Source organism: Oryctolagus cuniculus, chromosome 14, assembly GCF_964237555.1.
Source record: "Oryctolagus cuniculus chromosome 14, mOryCun1.1, whole genome shotgun sequence".
Lineage (NCBI taxonomy): Eukaryota > Metazoa > Chordata > Mammalia > Lagomorpha > Leporidae > Oryctolagus > Oryctolagus cuniculus.
Genome location: NC_091445.1, coordinates 58795460 through 58818318, shown reverse-complemented (window position 1 = coordinate 58818318; position 22859 = coordinate 58795460). Strand labels below are relative to the sequence as shown.

The window sequence follows — 22859 nt, the reverse complement described above, 5'->3', positions numbered from 1 at the left end:
GTGAGAGGGTGGGCCTTCTCAATGTCCCAGTCAGTCTCCAGTGCCTACGATCATGACAGGGAGGCCCTACAGCCTGCTGTGGGGAACAGGCCAGGGGATTTCAAGGAAACGATGAAGAATAGCGAGGAGGAGGGATAGGTTTCATGTGAGGAGGAGGCATTACCCCCGCCCTGATTGTGAAGAGGCTTCTAACAGGAGCAGAGGAGGTGGGAAGGCACGCTTGGCAGAGCCAACAGCACGGGCAAAGGTGCAAGGTGTATGACGTCCAGCAGGCAGCTGGGAGCCGCAGTCTGGTGTGCAAGAAAAGGCAGAGACAAACAACGGGTGTGTGGAGGCAGCTGTATCCTCATAACCCCAATAATAGCAGCCCTTTATTAATTGCTTACTATGTGCCAGGGAGCTGTGAAAAGATAAATAAGACAGGGCTGAGGACAGAATTCATTAAGGACTAGGTCCAGGCTCAATAAGTACAAGATTAAATTTCAAGCCACCAAACAAAACCTGACAAAGTCCTCCTCCTCTCCCGTGAAGCCTCCCAAACCCCATGGAGGCCAGAGCATGGGCAGAGCCACACCTGCACGCAAGAAGCCCATGCCTGGGGCCTCACTGCCAACAGGCGAGGCAGATGGGACTGGGTGCCCCGTCCCCAAGACACAGACAATGGCACATTTGTCCAGGGGACGAATCCATCGGCCAAGAAGACCCCAGATTCTAAGAATGCCCAGAACATTTTCATCCCATTCAGAAACCCATTTCATATAGGCACGCAATCAGTACTCACTGATTCACTCACAACTGACTCGAGCCATCAGGACTCAGCAGAGGTAACGTTTTGCAGGCAGGGAGATCCAGAGTTTCAACACTGGGGAAGTGTTCTCTCCAAGGCAAGGAAGAGCAATACTTAACCCCCTCCAGTTTTACATCATGTGACTAGAAAGTACATCAAGAACTGCAAACAGCACCCATCTCTGCTACTACAAGAAGAAAAATCCACTTCAATAAATCTGTATGCCACAGTCTAAAGGTAATCGTGTCGGGCTTTTGTTTTTTATTTTAAAAAAGTAGGAAACAACAGTGCTTAATCAATTTAAGCCAAGCTAAATAGCAATAGTGCAACTTCCAGCTTTTGTGGGCATTTCTGATTGTGATGTGCTGGTAACATCTCCCAAATCAAGGCTGGTAAGCACTAGGAAAGCAGAGGTCGGCTTGGCATGATGTTCCATCAGTGGGGACAAATTTAATTCCATAGACAACTGGGTGCCTCTGGAGATTTATAAGCGGAACAGAAGAGTGACATGAAGAGAATTATGCCTTGGGAAATAGCAGTGGATTAGAGTGGGGAGACACTGAGCATTCACAGCCACGGTCATCCAGGCAAGAGGTTATGAGAGGTTATACAGGGGAAGTCACACACGTCTAAAACGGTTCTCTGCATGGTTAAAATTAGGAGCAAGTTTTCTTTTCTTTATTTTTCTTTTTTGGCATTTTCCTGAATATAGAAAATGTTCAATAATAAATACTACTTCTATAATCATAAAAAGAGGTGGAGCCTTTAAGAATGAAAGCAGACTCTGTGCAAGAAGAATCTCAAGACTCTGCAGCAGTGAGGGAGTGAGGAACAACAGAGAGGGAGGCTCAGGCCAGGCGATGCCAAGGAGAAAAGGAAGTCACGACGGTCACTAGGAGAGCCTGCAAAGCCGGGAGGAAGAGGAGGAGTCAGGTGGGCATGGAGTTGATGACTTCAGTGAGGCTCACACTACTCCCGAGGTGACCCCAGAATGCCCAAGTGAGTGCCAGGCTGGGGCTGGAGCAGCGACCTGAAGCCAGAAAGAGGAGAGAGGGCAAGAGAGAGCACTCCACACAGCTCATTGTTACTGCCTGGGGGGCTGCCTGCACTGGATGGGACAGTGCAGAAGAGAAGGGAGAGAAGCTGGGCATAGATACCTCAAGGAGGCTATTTTTAGCGGGCAGGAGGAGTAGGAGGACACAGAGAGGAGCTAACAGAGAACCAGAAGAATGCTGTGCCACCAGAGATAAAGGCAGAGGGTTTCCAGAAAGAGGTAGAGGAAAACCATCCTGGATGCTCTAAGCCACACCATCTCGCACAGTAGCCACGGGCCACATGGGTGACGACTGACGTTCAAATGAACTAAAATTAAAGACTCGGTGCCTCAGGTGCACATGCCACACTTCAAGTGCTCAGCACACACTCGTAGCTACTGACAACTGTGCTGGGCAGCACAGAAGAGAATGCAGCCAGCCCCACAGGAAGTTCCATTGGACAGGGCTGCTTCAAAGGCACCGTTCCAGGCAAGGCTAATGGATTTGGTAATGAGACGGTCCTGGTGACCTTGAGGAAGGCACCTTCGGAAGAACGGGCGGTGCTAATGTCACATTCTTACCAAGGTCCTGAGCAAGGGATCAAGAAGAGGAGAAAGCAGACCGCTGGGGAGAGAAGGGAGTGAGGGTGATTCTTGGCGGTTGTTTTGGGGATGAGGGAAAGCAGATGTGCTGTGCTCTGTCTTGTCTTGTGTTCAACATCATGGAGATCCAAGCCTGCACTGGGAGTGCCAAGGGTAGAGAAAGTCTATGCAAGAGAAACCACACTGCTCCACACCAAGCTCTGTGGCCAGAAATCCCATGGTGGGAGAGCTGGCGCCAGTGAGAGGTGCCCATGCAGAGATAACTGTTACCCTTCTGTAGGTCCTAGCTCTTAGCAAAGCACCCAGCACATAGTAGGCCTTTGATCTACATGGCCCAGGCAAGTAAGTGAGACATCGTAGAATCTGCCCAAGAGATGAATGCCTGGCATTCACCTGGGCTGGCCACACGGCACCAAGGAGCTTCAGGGCATGCAGCCAGTTACGTCAGGAAAAGCACTGGCCTCACCTCTCACTTTCCAAATGGCTCCGTGGTACTCACTTGCCACGGCGAGTCAAGTCCCTTTCCACCCATCAGTAACAACAGCACCGCCTACTGGGTGATGCCATTGCACACAGCTCAGCTCTTCTGATGGTAGCATTTCGTTCTCTAACTCACACAAACTAAAAGATTTAAGTCCAACTTACAGATTAAGAAAGTGAGGCTCAAGGAGATGCTCATGCCTGAAATTATTTAGCTAGGAAGTAATAGAGGTTCAAGGTTTTGGCATAGCAGGTTAAGACACAGCCTACAATGCTGGCATGCCATATGGACGTCAGTTCAAATCCCTGCTGCTCCTCTTCTGATCCAGCTCACTACTTATGCATCTGGGAAAGCAGAGGAAGATGGATCAAGTGCTTGGGCCCCTGTCACCCACATGAGAGACCCAGATTGAGTTCCAGGTTCTTGGCATCCACCCAGCCCAGCCCTGGCCGCTGTGGCCATTTGGGGAGTTCAACCAGCAGGTGGAAGATCTCTCTCTCTCTCTCTCTCTCTCTCTGCAACTCTGCCCTTCAAATAAATAAAAAATCTTTAAAGAAAGAACAGAAGCAGGATTCTGACAACCATTTCAACAGAGTTGGAAGTATTCCAAGATTTAAAACTGCCTGTGCAGGGTGGGCACATGGTGTAACAGTTCAAGCACCACTTGGGGCACCCACATTCCATCTCTGAGAGTCTAGGTTCAAGTCTCAGCTTTGCTTGTGATTCCAGCTTCATGCTGGTGGGCACTCTGGGAGGCTGAAGACAATGGCTCATGTACTTGGATCCCTGCCACCACGTGTGAAACTTGGATTGAGCTCCTGGCTCCTGGCTTCAGCCTGGCCTAGTCCCGGCTGTTGCAGGCATTTAGAGTGAGCCGCTGGATAGAAGAAATCTCTGTCTCTCTCTCTTCTCTCTTGTTCTATGCATGAGTCAAATAAAACAAGTATAAGCCTTCTTAAAAATAATACTGCACATGCAGTTGATAACAAAAAGAAAAAAAACACATAAATACATTAAATAGCAGTGGAAAAAATGTTAGAGAAAGAAACTCCCAAATGCTGTTTGGCGACTGTGACAGTTGAAGGATTACGTAAGAATTCTTTTCCTTTTCCCTTTGTTCTAAATTGACTTCAATGTGCAAATATCACTTCTGTAGCAAAATAAGTTCAGTCCCTCCCCAGTGAATTTTCTACTCTTAGGCAAGTAATTTAATATGTGTGCATCACCAGTCTCCACTATGCTTCTGCCCTCACTTTCTCTAGTGCCCTCTGAGTTCTCAGGAAGGCCAGAAAGCTCTACAATCATCTTAGTAATCCCATCCAGGTTCACTCCAACAACTTCCCACACAATTTACATTCTAAGAGGATAATGCAATGGACAAAAATGCCACCAAGAGGTGCTATTAAAAACTCTACCAGGAAGTGTACATCATCCTCTCTCTGGATTTTTTTAAACTTGCCTTTTAAGTCTTATTCTCAATCACTTGAGTCTCCCATAATTTATTACCCACTGAACTCTTATAACCATACACTTTGGGCAACTCTGAGAATTCTTTTGAGAGCTCACCAAAGCCAAACAATCCTGTAATCAGTAAAAATGAACACATTATCAGTAGTTTTAAAAATTATATCCAGCAAGTGTCAGTTAAAATAGAGGTCTTTGTCTATAACAGACATAGGACATAATGTGATGAAGCAGAGGGAGAGGTGAGCATTGAAGAAATTCTGATGAACACAGATCTGATTATAAGGACATAAAATCTCAAAAAAAGCCCCTTCCTAATGATGTACACAAGAAACTTGGTCTGGTCACTCTGCACACCACATGATTCCACTCAGAGAAGGGGGGAGCCTCAGGCTCACTGAAAGGCAAGGATGGATGTCTCCCGACATCCATTCCCCCGTCTTCCTCAGTGACAGATTCCTAAGCTGATTTAGGACATCAGTGAGTCCAACTGAAAGCATGTGCTTCCTGACCATCCTAGCAACTAGGAGTAGCCAAAGATAAGAAAGCAGAAGTTAATGAGCGAGGCTGCCAGAGGAGCCCTTCCAAGAGAACCAAGACAGCCAGGAGAGCCTCTTTTGCCTACTGTCTTTCCTCTTGGCTTTGCCACCATGATTCCTGGACCCTTGCAGCCATCTGCAAGCCTGAGAACGGACATCATGCACTAAGGCTGAGGGAAGAGGGAAACATAACGTGGACATCATGGAGCCACCATCCCTGGCCAGACTCCCGACCTCCAGACTTCTCTCAGGCGAGAGAATAAACCTCAACATTTATTTAATTCACTACAGTTGGGTAACTTGGTTGTGCACATGCAGATGCAATTCCTAATGTATCTGGGCCTTTGGGATATATCATAAAAACTGGCTATCTTGGTAACAGAATATATGGTCCTGAATCTAGCTATAAAATATCCACTCTCCTAAAACTACCACCACAGAAATAAATGTAAACTTTACTTATAATTTTAAATTATTACACATAATGGTCAGAGTAAATGAAGACTAACAGTAAGCAAAGCTGACATTTATTAAACAGTTATTATAGGCCAAGAAGTTTGCTATAGATTTCACAGACCTGAACGCATTAGGTAAGGACAATTAACAGCATTAGGAGAAACTAAGTTTCTGGGAGGAGGGCGGGCTTGAGTTACTTTGCAGGGTTTTTGCCCTTAGCTTTTATCATTGAGAGAAACCATGCAGCACAGCTCGGTCAGGAAGACTGACTCCACAGCCCAGGGTCTGAGCAACCACAGTGTAAAAGGAAGCATAAAGGGCATCTAATCAGAAACACTCTGTGAGCTATAGAAGAGCACTCTGTATAACTGGCCAGTGAAACTTTCAAGCAGGAAAACTGAACTCATGGAAAAGTAAGTTTTAAAAGTTGTCCAGACTTCGCCAGCAGTAAGTCATACGTACGGACAGGACTTCTTTTGCACTGATATTATGACCGAGATGGACACAACCTCACGTCTGGAGTATTCTTGCCAAAACGCATAAACTCAATCTTCCCATAGGAAAATATCGGCTAAATCTAAACTGAGAGACATTCTACCATACAACAGACTCCTCCCAAGTGTCAAGTCATAGGGTGGGCACTTAGGACAGCAGTTACCATACCACTTGAAACATCTGCATCTTGCATCAGAGTATCTGGGTTTGAGTCTCAGCTCCACTCACAATTCCAGCTTCCTGCTAATGTGCACTGCGGTGGCAGCAGGTGATGGATCAAGTAATTGGGTCTCTGCGTATCATGTGGGAGACCCAGACTGACTCCAGGCTCCTAGATTTGGCCCCAGCCCAGTCTTAGGCATTATGGGCGTTTGAAGAATGGACCAGCAAATGGGAGTTCTTCTCTCCACCTTTCAAATAACTTTTTAAATAAATTAAATTAAAAATAAATACATAAAATTCCTAAAACTAGACTCAACAAGAATGATAATCAAATATTTCCAAATAACTAAGAAAGAATTTCAAATTATCACCACAAACACATGTCAAGTTAATGAGGTAATGGATATGTCAAGTTACTATTCATTTAAAATAGTTCATTTTATATCAATAAAATTTAAATTTTAAGTAATAAATGTATGCATTAATTAACTTCAAAATTTTGCTTATGGATATGAACATAAAAAATTCAAACAAAATAATTTTATAAGTTACTTGTAGATAATGCAGGATTAACAAAGATGTAGGAAAACAGATAATCTTAGAAGTGTAAATTGGTAAACATCTCCATAGGGCAAGTTGGCAATACCTAAAAAAATTTAAATGTGCACAAGCTCTGAGCCAGCAATTCTACTCCTAGAAATTTATCCTACAGTATCACATTGTTCTTAATAGCAAAGAGCTGGGAACATAAATATTGAAAACTAGGAGGCTGACTAAAGATGGCAAGTCAACAATATAAAATACTACCTAGCTATGCCATAAATGGTATGATCATCTTATTAAAAATATTTCTGCAAAATGTACCTATTTCAAAAGCAGGATGTACATAGTTGTAAAAATTAGCAATGTGCTTTTATGTAGAGCACAGTTATGGTACTTATTTTCTTCCCTTTGCTTTTCTATGTTTTCCAAATTTTCTGTAATACATCGCAGGGTACTTCAAAATGTTCAGGGACAATGAAATTAAAAGGCAAGTTTGTTTTGGGTGCAAAAATTTTTGAAGCCTATGCATTCTCACATTGGAATTAACTATGCAAACTGGAAAAGTAAGACAAGATTTATCTGTGCCTGAAAAGAATCCTAGCAGCAAATATGTGCATAAGGACCAGGTGCCCAATACATGTGAATGCACAAGATAGACGCAACTGCCCATCTGTAGCATCACTCACAGGTGTCACCTCCACATTCTATGTTTGCAGTTACCAACTTACAAAACTCAGAACCAATTTTTTCATTTTCACTGGTCACTGCAACCAGCTCAATGAATTCAGTATTGTAGACAATAGTGTAATGGTGTTCTGATCTTGGGTCAAGAAGTGAGAGCACCACTCTGCTTACATGAAGGAAAGAGCAGCAAGTAGGGGGAAAAAAATAAAAAGAGGGGAGTGTTTATCCTGCAGGCCTCAAATCTCCAGTTTTATCCACTACAGGAAGTGACAGCTACTTTTTGTTTCATCCACTTTTCTTTAACCCCATGAGAAGTGTGTTCTATTATCTGTGTATACACAATGATCTACTGCTTAAGTAAGCCAGCATATCAGGGCAGGAAACCGGGGTGTATGTTTAAGGTTTAGATCCGGTCTCAGCTGGTCTGATTATCAAGAACTGGGAAGTGGAGCTCAGGATAAATATGCCGTTTGTGATAGGCGCACTGACAGTTCCCTGTAACTGCTCAGCTTTGAGCAGCTGCACGCAGAGCCCGACGTGACATTCTCTAGCCCTACAGTGTCCACTTCAGAGAAAGCCCGAGCTACAGTCAGAGGGGAAATGTTTTGGGCCTGTGATTTGGATGACCTCCTTAAACACCCTCCATCACAGGAACCCTGGGAACTTCCCCAAACCCATTGTAAAGAATCCAATGGTTCCAATCCTGTATCTTGCTGGCTCTTGAATTTCTATAGAGGAGAGGCTTAAGGCACAGTAATCTGGAAAGAAAGGGGACTGGAAGAAGTCGTTTTCAAATGTTTTTACCTCCATATGCAGTAAGAACATTTTATCTTACACTGATATCCACAACCAACAACATATATGCAAAATGCATAAATACATGCGCACACACAACTATACACACAGTCCTGACATACCATGGTTTGATTTGTGATTTTTCAACTTTCCAATGGGTTTGTTGGGACCTAACTCTCTAGTAAGCCAGGGGGCAATTATGTCTGAAATAAATATTTGCATGAAACAACAAGTAATGGGTATCTCAAAATGTTCATGAAAAATAGAACCTAAAAATAAGACTTTTGGGTGCAAAATAAAATTTGAAATCTATGTAGTTTTTTCCATAATACACATTTTCCAAGAACTTTAGGAGATCCTTCATGTGCTAAGTGTAGCACACTTTGACATGTTCTGTTATGTTAGCTTTACTCTGTTTCATCCCATTAAAAATTGAACCTAAATCTCACTAAAATAATCTCAACAGTCCATTATGATTGTAGTCATTTGCAATTGGAAAAGCACTGGGCAGGGGTCCTGGGGCCTAGGTTTAAGATCACTTGGATTTATGCCCCCCTCCAGCTGCATGCCTTGACATCATGGGCACATGATGCCTCACTGAGGTCTCAGAGAGAAAGAAAATCTTGAGAAATCATCAGAAAATGCAAGTGTTCAGGATCACAAATTTCCCCAATCCTATTTTCCAGGGTTGCATAACTCAAGTTTCTGAATCCTCCTCAGAAACCCTCTCTGGCACCTCAGCTGCAGGTGGCGACGCCCTGAGCAAGTTACCGTAGGAAGAGCTGTTGAAGAGCTCGATGTTGAAGAAGGCGTAGTCTCCACCCGTCATGCCGTGCCTGTGTGCCGCCAGCATGATGCTCCGCACTGTGTCACCGCTCGCACACATGATCACCACTGCAGGAGGAACAGAGGACATGTGTGAGATGCCTGCATGGTGACAATGGGACCAGGATGGGTGTTTCCCTGGTCCTGGGCTACATCCTCACAGGTGACATGTCCCAGGATCCCAACAGATGCTTAAAACCATGGACAGCAACAAAGCCTTATATGGACCATGATAAAGTTCAGTTTACAAATTAAACTCAGTAAGACAAGACCAACAACAATAATAAAATGGGATTCTTATAACAATGCATTGTCATAAAAGTGTCTGAAAACTTATGAATTGTTTCTTTCTGGAATGTTTCGTGTAGTACTTTTGGACCATGATTGACTAAAACCTTGGAAAATGAAGTCACAGATATGCAGAACTAATTTAGCAACCAAGGGAAAAATAGTAGCTTTGCCAGGGAGAAATCGAGTAGACACCACCATAACTAAATGATGGGGACCAACATGACCAACCACGGGAATGAGATTTTCAGCCTCCCAGTGCAGCTCAAGGAGGGCCAGAAACATAAACATGGCCAGCCTGCATCTTGTCTACAAACACAACCTGGGGAAAGTCTGTACAGTAGCTGACCTATGCTCTTTAAAATAACCAATTTCATGAAGAAAAAAAAAAAAAAAGAAAGGCTAAGGAAAATTCCAGACTGAACGTAATTTAAAGGAGCAAAACACTAAACACAACATGTGATATTGGACTGGGTTCAGAACCTTAAATATATAAATAAATAAGTTTTATGATGAAGGCCATTACTGAGACAACTAATGAAATTTGACTAAGGTCTGCAAACTAGATAACAATGATTTGTGTTGGAATTCTTGCCTTTCATACCTATACTGTTGTTAGGAAAGTGACTGTCCTTGTTCTAAGGAAACACTCACTTGAATATTTAGAGGTGAGAAGTACCACCCTGAGGCAGGCGTGTGGCTCTCTGGGTTACGCCACCATCTGGGACACCTGAATTCCATACTGGAATGCAAGCTGGAGTCCCAGCTACTTCCTGCTTCTGATCCAACTTCCTGTTAACATGCCTGGGAGATGATAGCCCAAGAACCTGGGTTCCTGCTGTCCACATGGGAGACCCAGATGAGATTCCTGGCTCTGACTTCAGCCTGGCCCAACCCCAACTGTTGCAGGCATTTGAGGAGTGAACCAGTGGGTGGAAAATTTCTCTCTCTCTCTCTCTCTCTCTCTTTCTCTCTCCACCCCCCTTCTCCTTCTGTCACTCTAGCTTTCAGATAAATAGGTTTTTTTAAGCATAATCTTGTCTCAAATGGTTCATGAAAAGATAATATTCTCAGTGTAAGTATGAGGATGCTTCAAAAAATTCATGGAAAAATAGAATTAAAACGGAAGTTTATTTTAGTGCAAAAAAAATTTAATCTATGTGCAGTTCTTTCATAAAGTGTTTTCCGTGAACTTTTTGAAGACTGGGTATACATGCATATGTATGTATATTGACAGACAGATAGGGAAGGGAGGCGGAAGGAAAGGGACAGGGAGAGATATGGAATGGAAAAGCAAATGCAGCAAAATATTTACAATTGGTGAAAATCTGGGAATGGAGGCTGTACAGAGATTCTTTAAATTTTCTTACATCATTTTTAATAGTGTAAAATGAATTCAAAATATTTTTAATTCATCAATTAAATCATTAGAGTAGACCAATGTAACACAGTGAAGGCAGCCACCTGCTCTTTCTACTTAATAACATTTTCCTGGAAAAGCAAACTCAGAGTTTTAGAGAGAATATTCCTCTGGCAAATAGAGGACACGGTGAATGCAACAGGGTTTGTGCTGCCTGCATGCTACAACAGCATTCTCAGGTTGTCTCCACACACACAGGAAATCGTTACCAAGACCCCAGGTCCCTCCCCCACGTCCCCTCAGTTCACATCCACACCGTCGGATTTGAGGGCTCTAAGCAGTTCCAGAAGATTGTGGCCTGACCTGTAAGAGCCACACGGGCTGCAGTGAAGTGGGGACCTGGCCGTTACCCAGTGACTCTGTTCACAGCAGATGGACCCCAGGCCCCACCAGCAAACCAGGCTGTGCTGCACACACGCACCATGTGGAGGCAAGCTCACAGAGATCTGGGTGCTCTCACCGCGTTACCCTGATGGATGCCAGCCCTCTGAGACGTGTATGTTCTTTGTAAAAGCACAGGTGCTGAAAGACGTAAAACGAGCTTCAGGCCATGCTAAAGTGGCCTTGGCAACCTGTGTGGAGGGCTCCGCTCTGACTGATCTTTAGCTTACTGCACACATAAACTCAGTGTTAGATCAGAACTCTAACATTTCTCACTACAAAAGGGCTCGGTGTACAGGGTACAAGCCCTGGAGGACCAGTTTTAAAACAATGTGAAACTCCCCAAGGCCTGTAACCACAGGCAAAGGTGTCCTTTGTGCCTAGATGTACAGATATATATTTGGGCTAGATAATCAATTGAAGATGCCTCAGTGATGAAGCTTTCAAAGAAACTCCTATTACAATGATCTTAACTGTTGCTTTAGTTCTGATTTGATCCCAGCACCTTCAGTTAAAAAAAAGAAAAGCCAAGTTATCCCACAAAGCAGCCAACAAGGAGCTGTGGCTGGACCAATTCGAAAAGTATGGACCTGGAGCCGGTGCTGTGGCACAGCAGGTTAACACCCTAGCCTGCAGTGCTGGCATCCCATATGGGCGCTGGTTCAAGACCCGGCTGCTCCACTTCCAATCCAGCTCTCTGCTATGGCCTGGGAAAGCAGCAGAACATGGCCCAAGTCCTTGGGCCCCTGCACCAACGTGGGAGACCAGGAAGAAACTCCTAGCTCCTGGCTTCAGATGGACACAACTCCAGCCATTGCAGCCAACTGGGGAGTGAACCATCAAATGGAAGATTCATTCTCTCTCTCTCTCTCTCTCTCTCTCTCTCTGCCTCTAATCTCCCTGTGTAACTCTGACTTTCAAATAAATAAATATATCTTAAAAAAAAAAAAAGTAAAGTATGGACCCAAGGCCAGCGCTGTGGCACAGTAGGTTAAAGCCTTAGCCTACAGCACAAGCATCCCATATTGGTGCCAGTTCAAGTCCCAGCTGCTCCACTTCTGATCCAGCTCCCTGTTAATGCTCCTGGGAAAGCAGCAGAAGATGGCCCAAGTGCTTGGGCCACTGCACCCACGTGGTAGACCCAGAAAAACCTCTTGGCTTCTGACTTCAGATCAGCTCAGCTCTGGTCATTGTGGCCATTTGGGGAGTAAACCAGCAAATGGAAGACCTCTCTTTCTCTGTCTCTATCTCTCTTTGTAACTCTTTTGAATAAAATCATCTTAAAATAAAGTGTGGACCCCTAGAGTAGGCATCTCCATGAGGCCCAGGAAGCCCACCCAGGCTGGCTGTCCACCAAGCAGCCCTCATCATTTTTGGATCAACTGATCTGGGTCCTCAGAAGCAGAATCTTCTTCTGTCAGCACATAGAGAGAGAGTAGATTCATCATGTAGGGTCAGAGTCCCAGTGAACGAACTCAGATATTTATAGATCATCTGAACTGCAGATTACTTAAATTCAGCGAGGACCAGAAAGATCGAGAACATGTCTGTGTCCACATGCCCTGTAAGTGGACATGCTAATTAGGGAAGCCAAATTATAAGCAGAAGGATGCTGGTGTGGGTGATTTCACAGTCAGGGCATTCAATGGGAGGATCAGGTGTCCAAAGGCACTGGGCTGTGACAATGCTAAGCACACACCTGAGGCATGTACCTGGTCCAGGAATAAACAGGCTATGTCCTGGGCCCAAGCTTCCCAGAGTTCCAGTGGGTTCTGCCCAATACTAGCCTCTGTGGCTCTTCCGTTTTAACATTTCTAGCCTGTCTCCTTCTCTCTCCCCATCACCACCACCACCACCAATCCCATCTGATGGACAAACGTTAGTACCTACTTAGACAGCAAGAGTGACATGGTGCAGCATTTGCCTGTCTTAACAAGACTTTGATTATTTAAATTCTATCCATTTTTGTGTTGTGGTTTAACAGGAAACATTTTTTGTGTTGTGGTTTAACAGGAAACCCTAATTTCCAAGTTCATGGATAAGACAATTTTCTTAAAAAAAAAAATACTCATAGTGCACAGTATCACCTCGTTTCAGTGGCAAGGCAGAATGCAGAACCCCAGATTTTCCTGCTGATCCCCAGTCTCTCCTGGTTGTCTCATTCATGCCTGATTGAACAATGAGTATTTTTAGTAACTGGCCTTTAGACAATCTATCAGAAGATTAAAATAGCTTTCATTGAAACAGCTATCCCCTCCTACTCAAGTTTCATCAGTTTTTGTTTACATGAGGGTACTTCAAAAAGTTCACAAGATTAAAAAATAAGTTCATTTAGATGCAAAAAGGATTGAAATCCATGTGAAGTTTTTCATAAGGCACATTTTCCATGAACTGCTTGAAGACCTCTCGTAGTAACTAACGTAATTACATACTTAAAACAATAAGCACAGCTGACATAAACAGTTCTGGGGACAACTCTTGGAAGGTGTACACAGAGGTCTAGGACATGAGTACCATACTCGGCAGGCCCACACGTACCAAGAGTTAGCAAGATTCACAGATGAACAGAGAGCATCAGCTAACCTTACAAACTGCATCCATGCAGATCTGGGAGACCCATTCCTGTTCTAACGATATTCAAATACTAATTTTTGTTAAACTGAAGGCATAAGGTGTGACTCTAAGTGTCTGGATAGACTTTTCTTCACTCTGCTCTATCTCCTGCTCCTTTCCAAAGACCTTGTAAACTTCTGAGCCATCCCCACTGTCTGGTTCCCACAACACCTTCTGTAAATGACCTCTCACTACTGCAGCACACTCTTGCACCCAAAGAATGGCAGATAGAAGTGCAAAAGGATGGCTCCAGAAGTGAACTCAGAGAACCAACAACATCCCAGGTGATAAACCTGCGTTAAGTGGATATCCTGTGCCCAGCCTCGGGTTTCCCTCTGGTGCAGCATCTAATGGGTTAACGTTCCTCATCTCTCAATGTGCCTGCAATTTCCCCCTCCTCAACTCTAAAAAGAGGAAATGGAGTGAACTGTCTGAATGGTGAGCTGGAGGAAGTAACTGGGCATACTGGCCTCAGGCCTATCTCTCTTCCTCTTTGGGACATGCCTGCTTGCAGAGAGCATATTTTTATTGCCTACTTGTGTCACATGATAAGGGACCTACCCCTGTAGAGCAGACTAGCAGTTGAGCAGAGTTGTCTGTGATTTGGTGAACATTCCTGCCTAATTTGGAGAGGAAGTAATAGCTAGAAAGCACCTTTAGCAATAGATCTAAACCCAAATTCTCCAGTCAGTTTTATCAGTAATAAAAAGGATATTTTCATATTCTCCATCTGACTCCTATACCCATCTTCCATTTATTTCTAAACCTAGGAGGAAAAGAGGGATGTTACTGCATGGGAATAAGGCAGGGTGTGCCATGTCCTAAAACTGAAAATATAACAGAAATGAAAAACCAAAACTCAATAGTAATTTTGGAAGTCTTTTTTTAAATCCAATCAAAAGGATTTTAAAAACAAAAGGCAGTAAATAGGATAAAGAATAAATAATAACAATAAATCATCAGAGTAGGGAATCAGTATAGGAGACCTAACATCCAAATAAGGAGGGGAATGTAGAAAGAGGATGAAATCAAAGAAATACTTTCAGAGATTTTTCTCAAAATGAGGCTCTGGTTAGAAAGAGCCCACTGAGTGCACAAGGCAAAATACTGGCCCCAAAGCACATCATAAGTGAAACATCAAAACAGACGGTGCAAAAATTCCAGGGGGAGAAACAGGTAACAAACAACATATCCAGAATATTTTTTTTTAATTTATTTAACAGGTAGAGTTATAGACAGAGAGAGAAAGGTCTTCCTTCCGTTGGATCACTCCCCAAATGGCCGCCACGGCTGGCGCTGCACAGATCCGAAGCCAGGAGCCAGGTGCTTCCTCCTGGTCTCCCACGCGGGTACAGGTGCCCAAGCACTTGAGCCATCATTCACTGCTTTCCCGGGCCACAGCAGAGAGCTAGACTGGAAGAGGAGCAACCGGGACAGAATCCGGCGCCCATATGGGATGCCGGTGCTGCAGGCAGAGGATTCGCCAAGTGAGCCACGACGCTGGCCCCAATATGCAGAATCTTAATTCATTCAAACTTCCCCATAGCAACAACAGAATTGGAACTACACAGAGCATCACTATCAAAGCTGGAGGGGGAATTATTTCCAATCCAGAATTCTATATTATGTGTGCGGGTGGGATGAAGAACTTTTCAATTATGAATGGTGTCAAAATGTAGTTCTCATCCATCTTTTCTCCAAAAGCTCCCAGAGGATGTGCTCCACCAAAACAAAAGCATAACTGAAGAAAGAGCAGCACACAGGAGTCCAGGCCAAGACAGAGGCAAGGCGAGTCCCAGGAAGAAATGGAAGAAAGAACACAGAGTGACAACTGTGCAACTTGTCTGGGAAATGACTCAGCTTGGGAGGCTCAACACTGAGAATTGGAAGGTGATTCAGTTACAAGTCCATCTGAAACTATACAAGCCAAGCAAAACAGACTTTTTTTTAACCCCAAGGGAAAAAAACAGACAAGAAAGGAAGTGTCATGATAGTACCCCATATAGCTCAACTGCAAATAGCATTTAGAAGTTAAGATGATATCGATACTGAAAACTGAGCTAATTGGAAAGTTTCACTGAGCCATACTTGAGGATGACTGTGGTTAGCGAGTCCTAGGAGAGAACAAATCATCATCTTGTGCTAGGACACCAGGAGATAAGATATAAAACTGAAAAATTCAAGAGTAGCAGTCATCTAAAGATACAAAGACAAATTCCTCCAGAAACAGCTACAAGGGACAAAAATGGTCACTCTAAAGTGAGAAATGGGGGTGCTGGCATTGTTGCCTATCAGGTAAAGCCACCACCTACAATGCTGGCATCCCCTGAGTGTTTGGGCCCCTTCCACACATGTGGGAGATCCTGATGAAGCTCCCAGATCCTGGTTTTGGCCTGGCCCAGCCCTGGCCACTGTGGTCATCTCAGGAGTGAACCAGCAAATGAAAGCTCTTTCCCCCTCTTTCTCTCTTTCTCTCTCTCTCTTTCTCTCTCATTCGCTCTCTTTCCCTCCTCTCTCTCTCTCTCTGTAACTCTGACTTTAAAATAAATAAATAAATCTTTTTTAAAAAATAAATAAAGTGGGCCGGCGCCGCAGCTCAATAGGCTAATCCTCCACCCGCGGCTCTGGCACACCGGGTTCTAGTCCCGGTCGGGGCGCCCGATTCTGTCCCAGTTGCCCTCCTTCCAGGCCAGCTCTCTGCTGTGGCCAGGGAGTGCAGTGGAGGATGGCCCAAGTGCTTGGGCCCTGCACCCCATGGGAGACCAGGAGAAGCACCTGGCTCCTGGTTTTGGATCAGCGCGGTGCGCCGGCCGCAGCGGTCATTGGAGGGTGAACCAACGGCAAAGGAAGACCTTTCTCTCTGTCTCTTTCTCTCTCACTGTCCACCCTGCCTGTCAATAAATAAATAAATAAATAAAGTGATGGGACCAGTGCGGTGGTGTAGTGGGTAAAGCCGCCACCTGCACTGCCGGCATCCCTTATGGTGGCCAGTTCATGTCCCAGCTGCTCCACTTCTGATCCAGCTCTCTGCTATGACTTGGGAAAGCAGAAGAAGATGGCCCAAATCCTTGGGCTCCTGCACCTGCATGGGAGACCCAGGAGAAACTCCTGGCTCCTGGCTTCAAATCAGCTCAGCTCTGGCCATTGCAGCTATCTGGGGAGTGAACCAGCGGATGGAAGATCTCTCCCTCTCTCTCTCTCTCACTCTCTGTCTCTGCCTCTCTGTAGCTCTGCCTTTCAAATAAATAAGTCTTTAAAAAAATAAAATGGGAAATGGGAAACCACTTTTCCTACTAACACTTGTATAATCTAATTTTAGATTATGTAGCTATATAGCTAAAAAGAAAAATCCACTTTTTAATTTTTTTTTAAAAAAAGGACTTCCCCACAGAGCAGTGGACATCACCTGCAGAATACAGAGCACATCCTTAACTCTGGTGTTCACAGAGCTCCATCCACTGGGAGAGGTCTGTGCTGCAGCCTGCACTGTGCCCTTTTTCCCCTGCCTTGCATTAGTTATTCTAAACTTATCATGGGCTCTGTTATAAAACATTGCTGATCCGGGGCTGGTGCTGCGGCTTAGTGAGCTATGCATCCACCCGCGTGGCACCGGCATCCCATATGGGCACAGGTTCATATCCTGGCTGCTCCTCTTCCAATCCAGCTCTCTGCTAAGGCCTGGGAAAACAGTAGAAGATGGCCCAAGGTCGTGGGCTCCTGCATCCATGTGGGAGACCCAGAAGAAGCTCCAGGCTCCTGGCTTCAGATAGGCCCAGCTCCAGCTGTTGAAGCCATTTGGGGAGTGAACCAGTAGATGGAAGACCTCTCTCTCTCTCTCTCTCTCTCTCTCTCTTTCTCTCTCTAACTCTACCTCTCAAGTAAACAAATACTAAAAAAAAAAAAAAAAATACTGCTGATCAACCACTTGGTCATTTATCCCAATTCTAAAAATAAATGACTCCTCCAGAGCTCATGGCTTATTGTGAAAACAAATTATCTACCCCACCCTTGGCATGCCAGGTAGGATGGAGAATTTTAAATGAGGCCTTTTGATGGTTTTTGTCCCCACCTGGTAACTGAATGCCAATCTGATTGTTAAGTTTTTTTTTTTCCTTCAAAATTGTACTTAAGCCAACTGCCACCAGTTCCCTTTGGATTTTCTTCTCTTGCAAGCCCTTCTCCAAGGGGCTTTTAGATTTAAAAAAAAAAAAAAAAAAACTTTTAGATTAAAAAAAAATTTTTTGAATGACTCCCGTACTGATTAAATGCCATTATCTCTACAAATTATATAGGTTCAGGTTGATGACATATTAATAACAAAAAGAATAAAACTTCACTTCCTCATACATGAATGTTTGCATATAATATACTTTCAGTTCTGCATCTTTTAAGATACAAATACAGAACTACTACTGTTTTTTATCATTTAAAAAATCATTTATTTCTACTGGGCTGGCATGTGGTACAGTGAGTTAAGCTGCCACTTGCAATACCAGCATCCCATATGGGCACCAGTTCAAATGCCAGCCTGCTCCACTTCCAATCCAATTCCCTGTTAATGTGCTTGGGAAGACAGTGGAAGATGGGCCACGTACTTGTGCCCCTGCACCCACGTGGAAGACCAGGATATTGGTTTCAGCAGGGCTAACCCTGACTGCTGCAGTCATTTGGACAGTGAACCAGTGAATGGAAGATCTCTCTCTTTCTCTCTCTCTCTCTCTCTCTCTCTCTCCCTCTCCCTCTCCCTCTGCCTCTATCTGTTATTTTCCCCTTCAAATAATATGTCTTTTAAAACTCATTTATTTCTAAACCTATAGTTTTAAAAATAGATGTATCCTTAAGTATGGAATATTGAGAGAAAGTGAATCCTTCTTAAATAAACTTTTTAAAAAATGCTCAGGTTTGTGCACTTCAATGACACTAGCTAAAGGCATAAAAGAAAAATCTCAAGATTTTTAACTATTGCCTGAAATATCCTTAAAAGAATAACTAAAGCCCTTTTTTTATTTATCCAGTATAGCACACAGCCAAATGAAATGTTAGCCCTAATAATGTCTGAGAGGGTGGCACTGTACCTGTTAAGAAATTCAAGCATCTGTGACTGGATTTTAAAGATTAATGTAAGCCCCCCCCCCAAAAAAAAAGTGCTAAAAATGTTCTCTCCAAAAGGTGAGTGTGGAAAGGACCTCTTCTCTACTCCAGTTCATAGTCACAAATCAGGACCATGGCACATCAGTTCGAAGAGGCCCCATTCTCATCCGGCTGAGTTTCACAGAGGAGAAAGCTCATGCTTTGAGAAGGCCAGTCAGTGTCTTGCACAGGCCACAAGCTGAAGAGGGGAAACCTCAAACCCAGATGCACCTGCTTCTGGCTAGGTTCTTTCCCATTGTGTGGACTCACTTTCTACCAAACAAAACAGCTACAATAAAACCACACTTTGAGCAGTTAGTATGTGTCTGGGACATGCTGGCCACAGTCTGTGGGTTTAACCCTCGTTTAACCTCCGTTTAAGCCTCCAGGCACCCCCAAAAGATGAGGTTGCTGCCACTAGCCAGTGACTGGCTGAGCTTGTATCCTGCGCCTCTGTTTAACACAAGGACTGCCTCCGCCAAGAAATGCACTTTATGTGTTTATCAAACATCTCCCTAAGGAGTTTTGTTATCAGCTTTCTCTCCTGAGTAAGGAACTTGGGAGGGGGAGGTGGTGTTGGAGAAACTTAGGGGAGAAACTATTTGTTTCTCATTTCTGAAGATCTGCCACCTGTAACACGCACATCTCAGCAGGGAGATATTTCACTGCTGAATTCAAACTTGGGAGGGGAAAAAGGGGGGCGAGGAGACTTGAGAACATCTACAAGGCTTTGGGGATTTAAAAACAAAAACAAAAACAAAAAAAAAAAAAAAAAGAATCCGCAGCAGGATGCGACCCAAGTCCTCTTTAGCCGGGCGCACCAACCCCCAGGCCCACAGGGTCAGTGCCCCCTGACCCCAGCCACCGCTGTATGGCTGAGGGGCCCAGTGGCTGCCACTGCCGCCCTTGGGACCTACAGCGCGGTGTTCACAAACGAAGAGCCCGCTGAAGGGGAGACACACCCCCAGCCCCAGTCAGCACTGGAACGTCTCCACTTTCTAGCCCCCAGCCCGTGAAAGAGGCGAGCTTGAAGGCAGCAGGTTCGGGTACCGAGGGCTGGAGGAGGCTACGGTTACCCGAGGACTGAGACACAGATGGCACAGTCCGCAGCCGGCGCGCACAGACGCCCTTTTGCGTAATCAGAAAAGCCGGCGCCCCGCCCGCTCAGCTGGCAGGGATTGGGCGCAGACAGCCTAGAGTTCGAACTCTCCAACCTTGGCCACACATCCCCACTGTCAACACCTCTTACTTCTTCGCTCCACAGGGTGCGTTCACTCGAGTCGCAGGTGGCCAAATTGGGAAGAGGGATAGCTACAGCCCCACCCTCGATGGTTTCTCTGCCCACTTCACCTGTCCTGCTTCTAGTCTCAGGTAGTGCTGTCCCCCAGAGCCGCGCCCAGGTGCCCAACCCTGCCAAGCAGTGGACAAGCGCTTTGCCTGCTCAGCTCTGCTCCTGGCACCAGGGGTCGCTGGGAGTTCTGCCAGGGCTACACCTCGGACAACCCAGGCGTGTGCGCTCCGAGAGGAAGCCGAGGTGGGATTCCATGCGCACCGCGCACCCAGCCCAGATCCCAGGAGGAGGACACTGCGCCGCAGCCCGCCCGCCAGCCCAGTCTACCCTCCAGACAAACCGGCTGCACCGGGGGCTGCCGCGATTCTGCGTCCGCCACCACTCCCTGTAGCCATGGCCACTATCCCCAGCCTTGAGCTCTCTGGACAGTTTTGCTATTATTCCAAACCTCTGGAGACCTGCGGAGAAAACTTGGTGGCAGCAAGGGCGCCAAGGGGAAAAGAGGGTCAGAGTCCACTGCTCCAGGGCGCTGTCCTGCCAAGCCTAGCCCCGGGCGCTTTGGAGACGGAGACGCCAAACGCGCCAGGGAGGTGAGGGGCCGGGACAACTGAGCGTCGCCTGAGTCCAGACATAGCAGGGCTTTTCGGTGGAAACCACAGAAGCTCGTTTATAAGGGACTGGAGGGACCATGCAGGGAATGAGAAGGGTGATACAATGAGCCTTTAAAAGAAACCTGAGGTCTGTGGAAGGCGCAGCCAGGCAAACCGGGGCACCCGACCTAGCCGAGCCGCGGCGCGCGGCTGCAAGAGCGTCCGCCGACGCCTCGGCTCTAAGAGGGGCGCACGCCAGGAGAAAAATAGGGCGACAAGTTCTGTCCTCCGTAGGCTGCAGACCCCGGACGGCGCAGAGCGCCGAGAGTGCGCCCCCACCGGCCAGCCAAAGGGGAAAGACGAAGGGAAAAAACACCCAGGTGGTTCGACAGCACCTGTCAGACCTGCGCTTGCCGGGGCGGCGGGCTCGGACGCCTCCTCCCCAAGCCCCTTACACTTCCCGGGCACCCTAAGCATACACCCCTCCGCTGCGCTGAGCGATCCGCAGAAGTCCTTGCAGCCAGAAAGCGCACGCCTGAACCCATCCCCGCGCGCTCCCTCCCCGAATCCTCGGTTCCAAAGAGGGCAATGGGGTCCGCAGAGGAGTGGACCGGTGCGTGAGGAGAGCCACGGAGAGCAGCTGGGTTAGGACCAAGGGCCCGGGACGCGCTCCCGCTCACCTCGCTCACTCGCCTGGATGTAACGCACGATGTCGTCCAGATCCAGATCTTTGGTCTCGTCGAAATTGTAGGCGGACGTGTGCAAGCCCTCCTCCTGGAAGACCTCGTGGACCCCCTCGAGGGTGAAGTAGCAGTTCCGCTCCAGCTTGTCGTCGCTGTAGACCAGCGCGGCGCGGCTCCAGTGGTGGTGGCGGAACAGGGCTAGCATCATCTCGCCCATCTTGGCGTAGGCGGGTGCCACGCGCGTGAGATGCGAGTACTCAGAGTCCTTATGCTGGAAGCCGGCGGCCAGTGCCCCGGCAGACAGCATGGGCAGGTCCCAGTGCGAAGCTAGCCGGGCCACCGGCGCCGCGGCGTACTCGCACACCGGCCCCAGGATGAGGTCGGGCTTGGCGCCCCGCGCCGCCGCCACGCGGTCCACCAGGGTGAAGAGCGCGCGGTTGCCGCAGTCCGAGTCCTCGTAGGCCACCTGGAAGCGAGTGCCGGGCGGCAGAAGCCGCCTGCCGGTGCCGTTGCCCTCCACGCTGCGCAGCGCATACTCGATGGCCGGCCGCACCCGGGCCAGCGAGAACAAGTACGAGTCGTCCCGGGGCAACAGCACCAGCACCTCGATCTTCTGCGGCGGGAGCGCCTCTCGCTCCCGGCGCCCGCCGCCGGGGCCCGCGCCCCCGCCACCGCCACCCGCGCCGCCGGCCAGCGACGCCCAGCCAAGCAGGGCGCACGCGGAGAAAGTGAGCACCAGCAGGGACGGCATCGTGCGGCCAGAAAGCGCTGGCCCTCGGCGCCGACTCGCCCTCGGCCCCCCACCCACCTCCCTCTTTCCTCCCCACTCTTCTCTCCGAGGTCCCTGCGCCCCCTTGGGCGCTCCAAGGAAACAGAATACCCCTTCCCTAACGCGCCCGAAGAGAGAGCGGAAGAGTCCTCCGCAATGTCACTAGTTTTTCGCAAAAAATAAAAAGTTCACCAAGTGTAAACCTGTGCGTCTGTAATATACACATCGACTTATTATAAATATATATATATTCGCCCTCCCTTGATACATATACTATTTTGCTTAGAGGTAGCTTCTTATTTGGGCGTTGCTAAGGTTGCTTTTTGAGGAAAAAAAAAAAGTTAGACTTGTCCAAGTGCTTGTAATTGACGGTGCATCTCCCTCGCGTTTGATCTCATTGATTCGCGCCGGTTCCTGGATGCCCAGCCGGCGTTTAAATAGCGTGGCAGCAGCGGCGCGCGTTACCACACATGGCGCGCCCGGGCCGGGCTTGTGTTTCCAGCGGGTGGGGTGGGCGCGGGTGTGGGAGGTGGAGGCTGGACCGGGGGAGCCTCTCATTAGCATTCCTACATCAGGGCTCCTCCCCGCACCCCTTCCCCGCCCGGCGCTCCCGGGTCCTGACACCCACTCCTTGCTGGCCCGCTGCCTTTTCCTTCAAGACGCAGCCACCCACGTCTGCATCCGCGGAGAGCTCCCGCAGCGCAGCGCACGCCTGCGGGCCCGGCCCGCCTCTGCCCGACCACGCTCCCTCCGGCTCCAGGGTTTATGAAAAGGAAATGTGTTTGAAAAGTAAGGCAATGTTCGCGTGCTCTCTCTCTCTCTCTCTC

The 22859-nt window shown here is 47.0% G+C and overlaps 2 protein-coding genes across 4 annotated transcripts in view; both read right to left on the bottom strand.

Moving 5' to 3' along the window:
- The window catches only part of LOC138845174 (large ribosomal subunit protein uL23-like), a 1058548-nt gene that overhangs the window by 1024547 nt on the left and 11142 nt on the right, over positions 1-22859 (bottom strand). The gene's annotated exons all lie outside the window — the stretch shown is intronic.
- The window catches only part of NPR3 (natriuretic peptide receptor 3), a 97515-nt gene that overhangs the window by 67401 nt on the left and 7255 nt on the right, over positions 1-22859 (bottom strand). For 2 of the 3 annotated variants that reach the window (XM_070056627.1, XM_008262100.4), the window contains exons 1-2: positions 21261-22842; positions 8814-8936 (exon numbers count right to left, since the gene is read on the bottom strand). In XM_070056627.1, coding sequence (XP_069912728.1) covers positions 8814-8936; positions 21261-22014 — 877 coding nt within the window. In that variant the 5' untranslated portion in view covers positions 22015-22842. Of the gene's footprint in view, positions 1-8813; positions 8937-21260; positions 22843-22859 lie in introns of those variants that run through there. The other variant, XM_051853840.2, reaches the window with a different exon arrangement.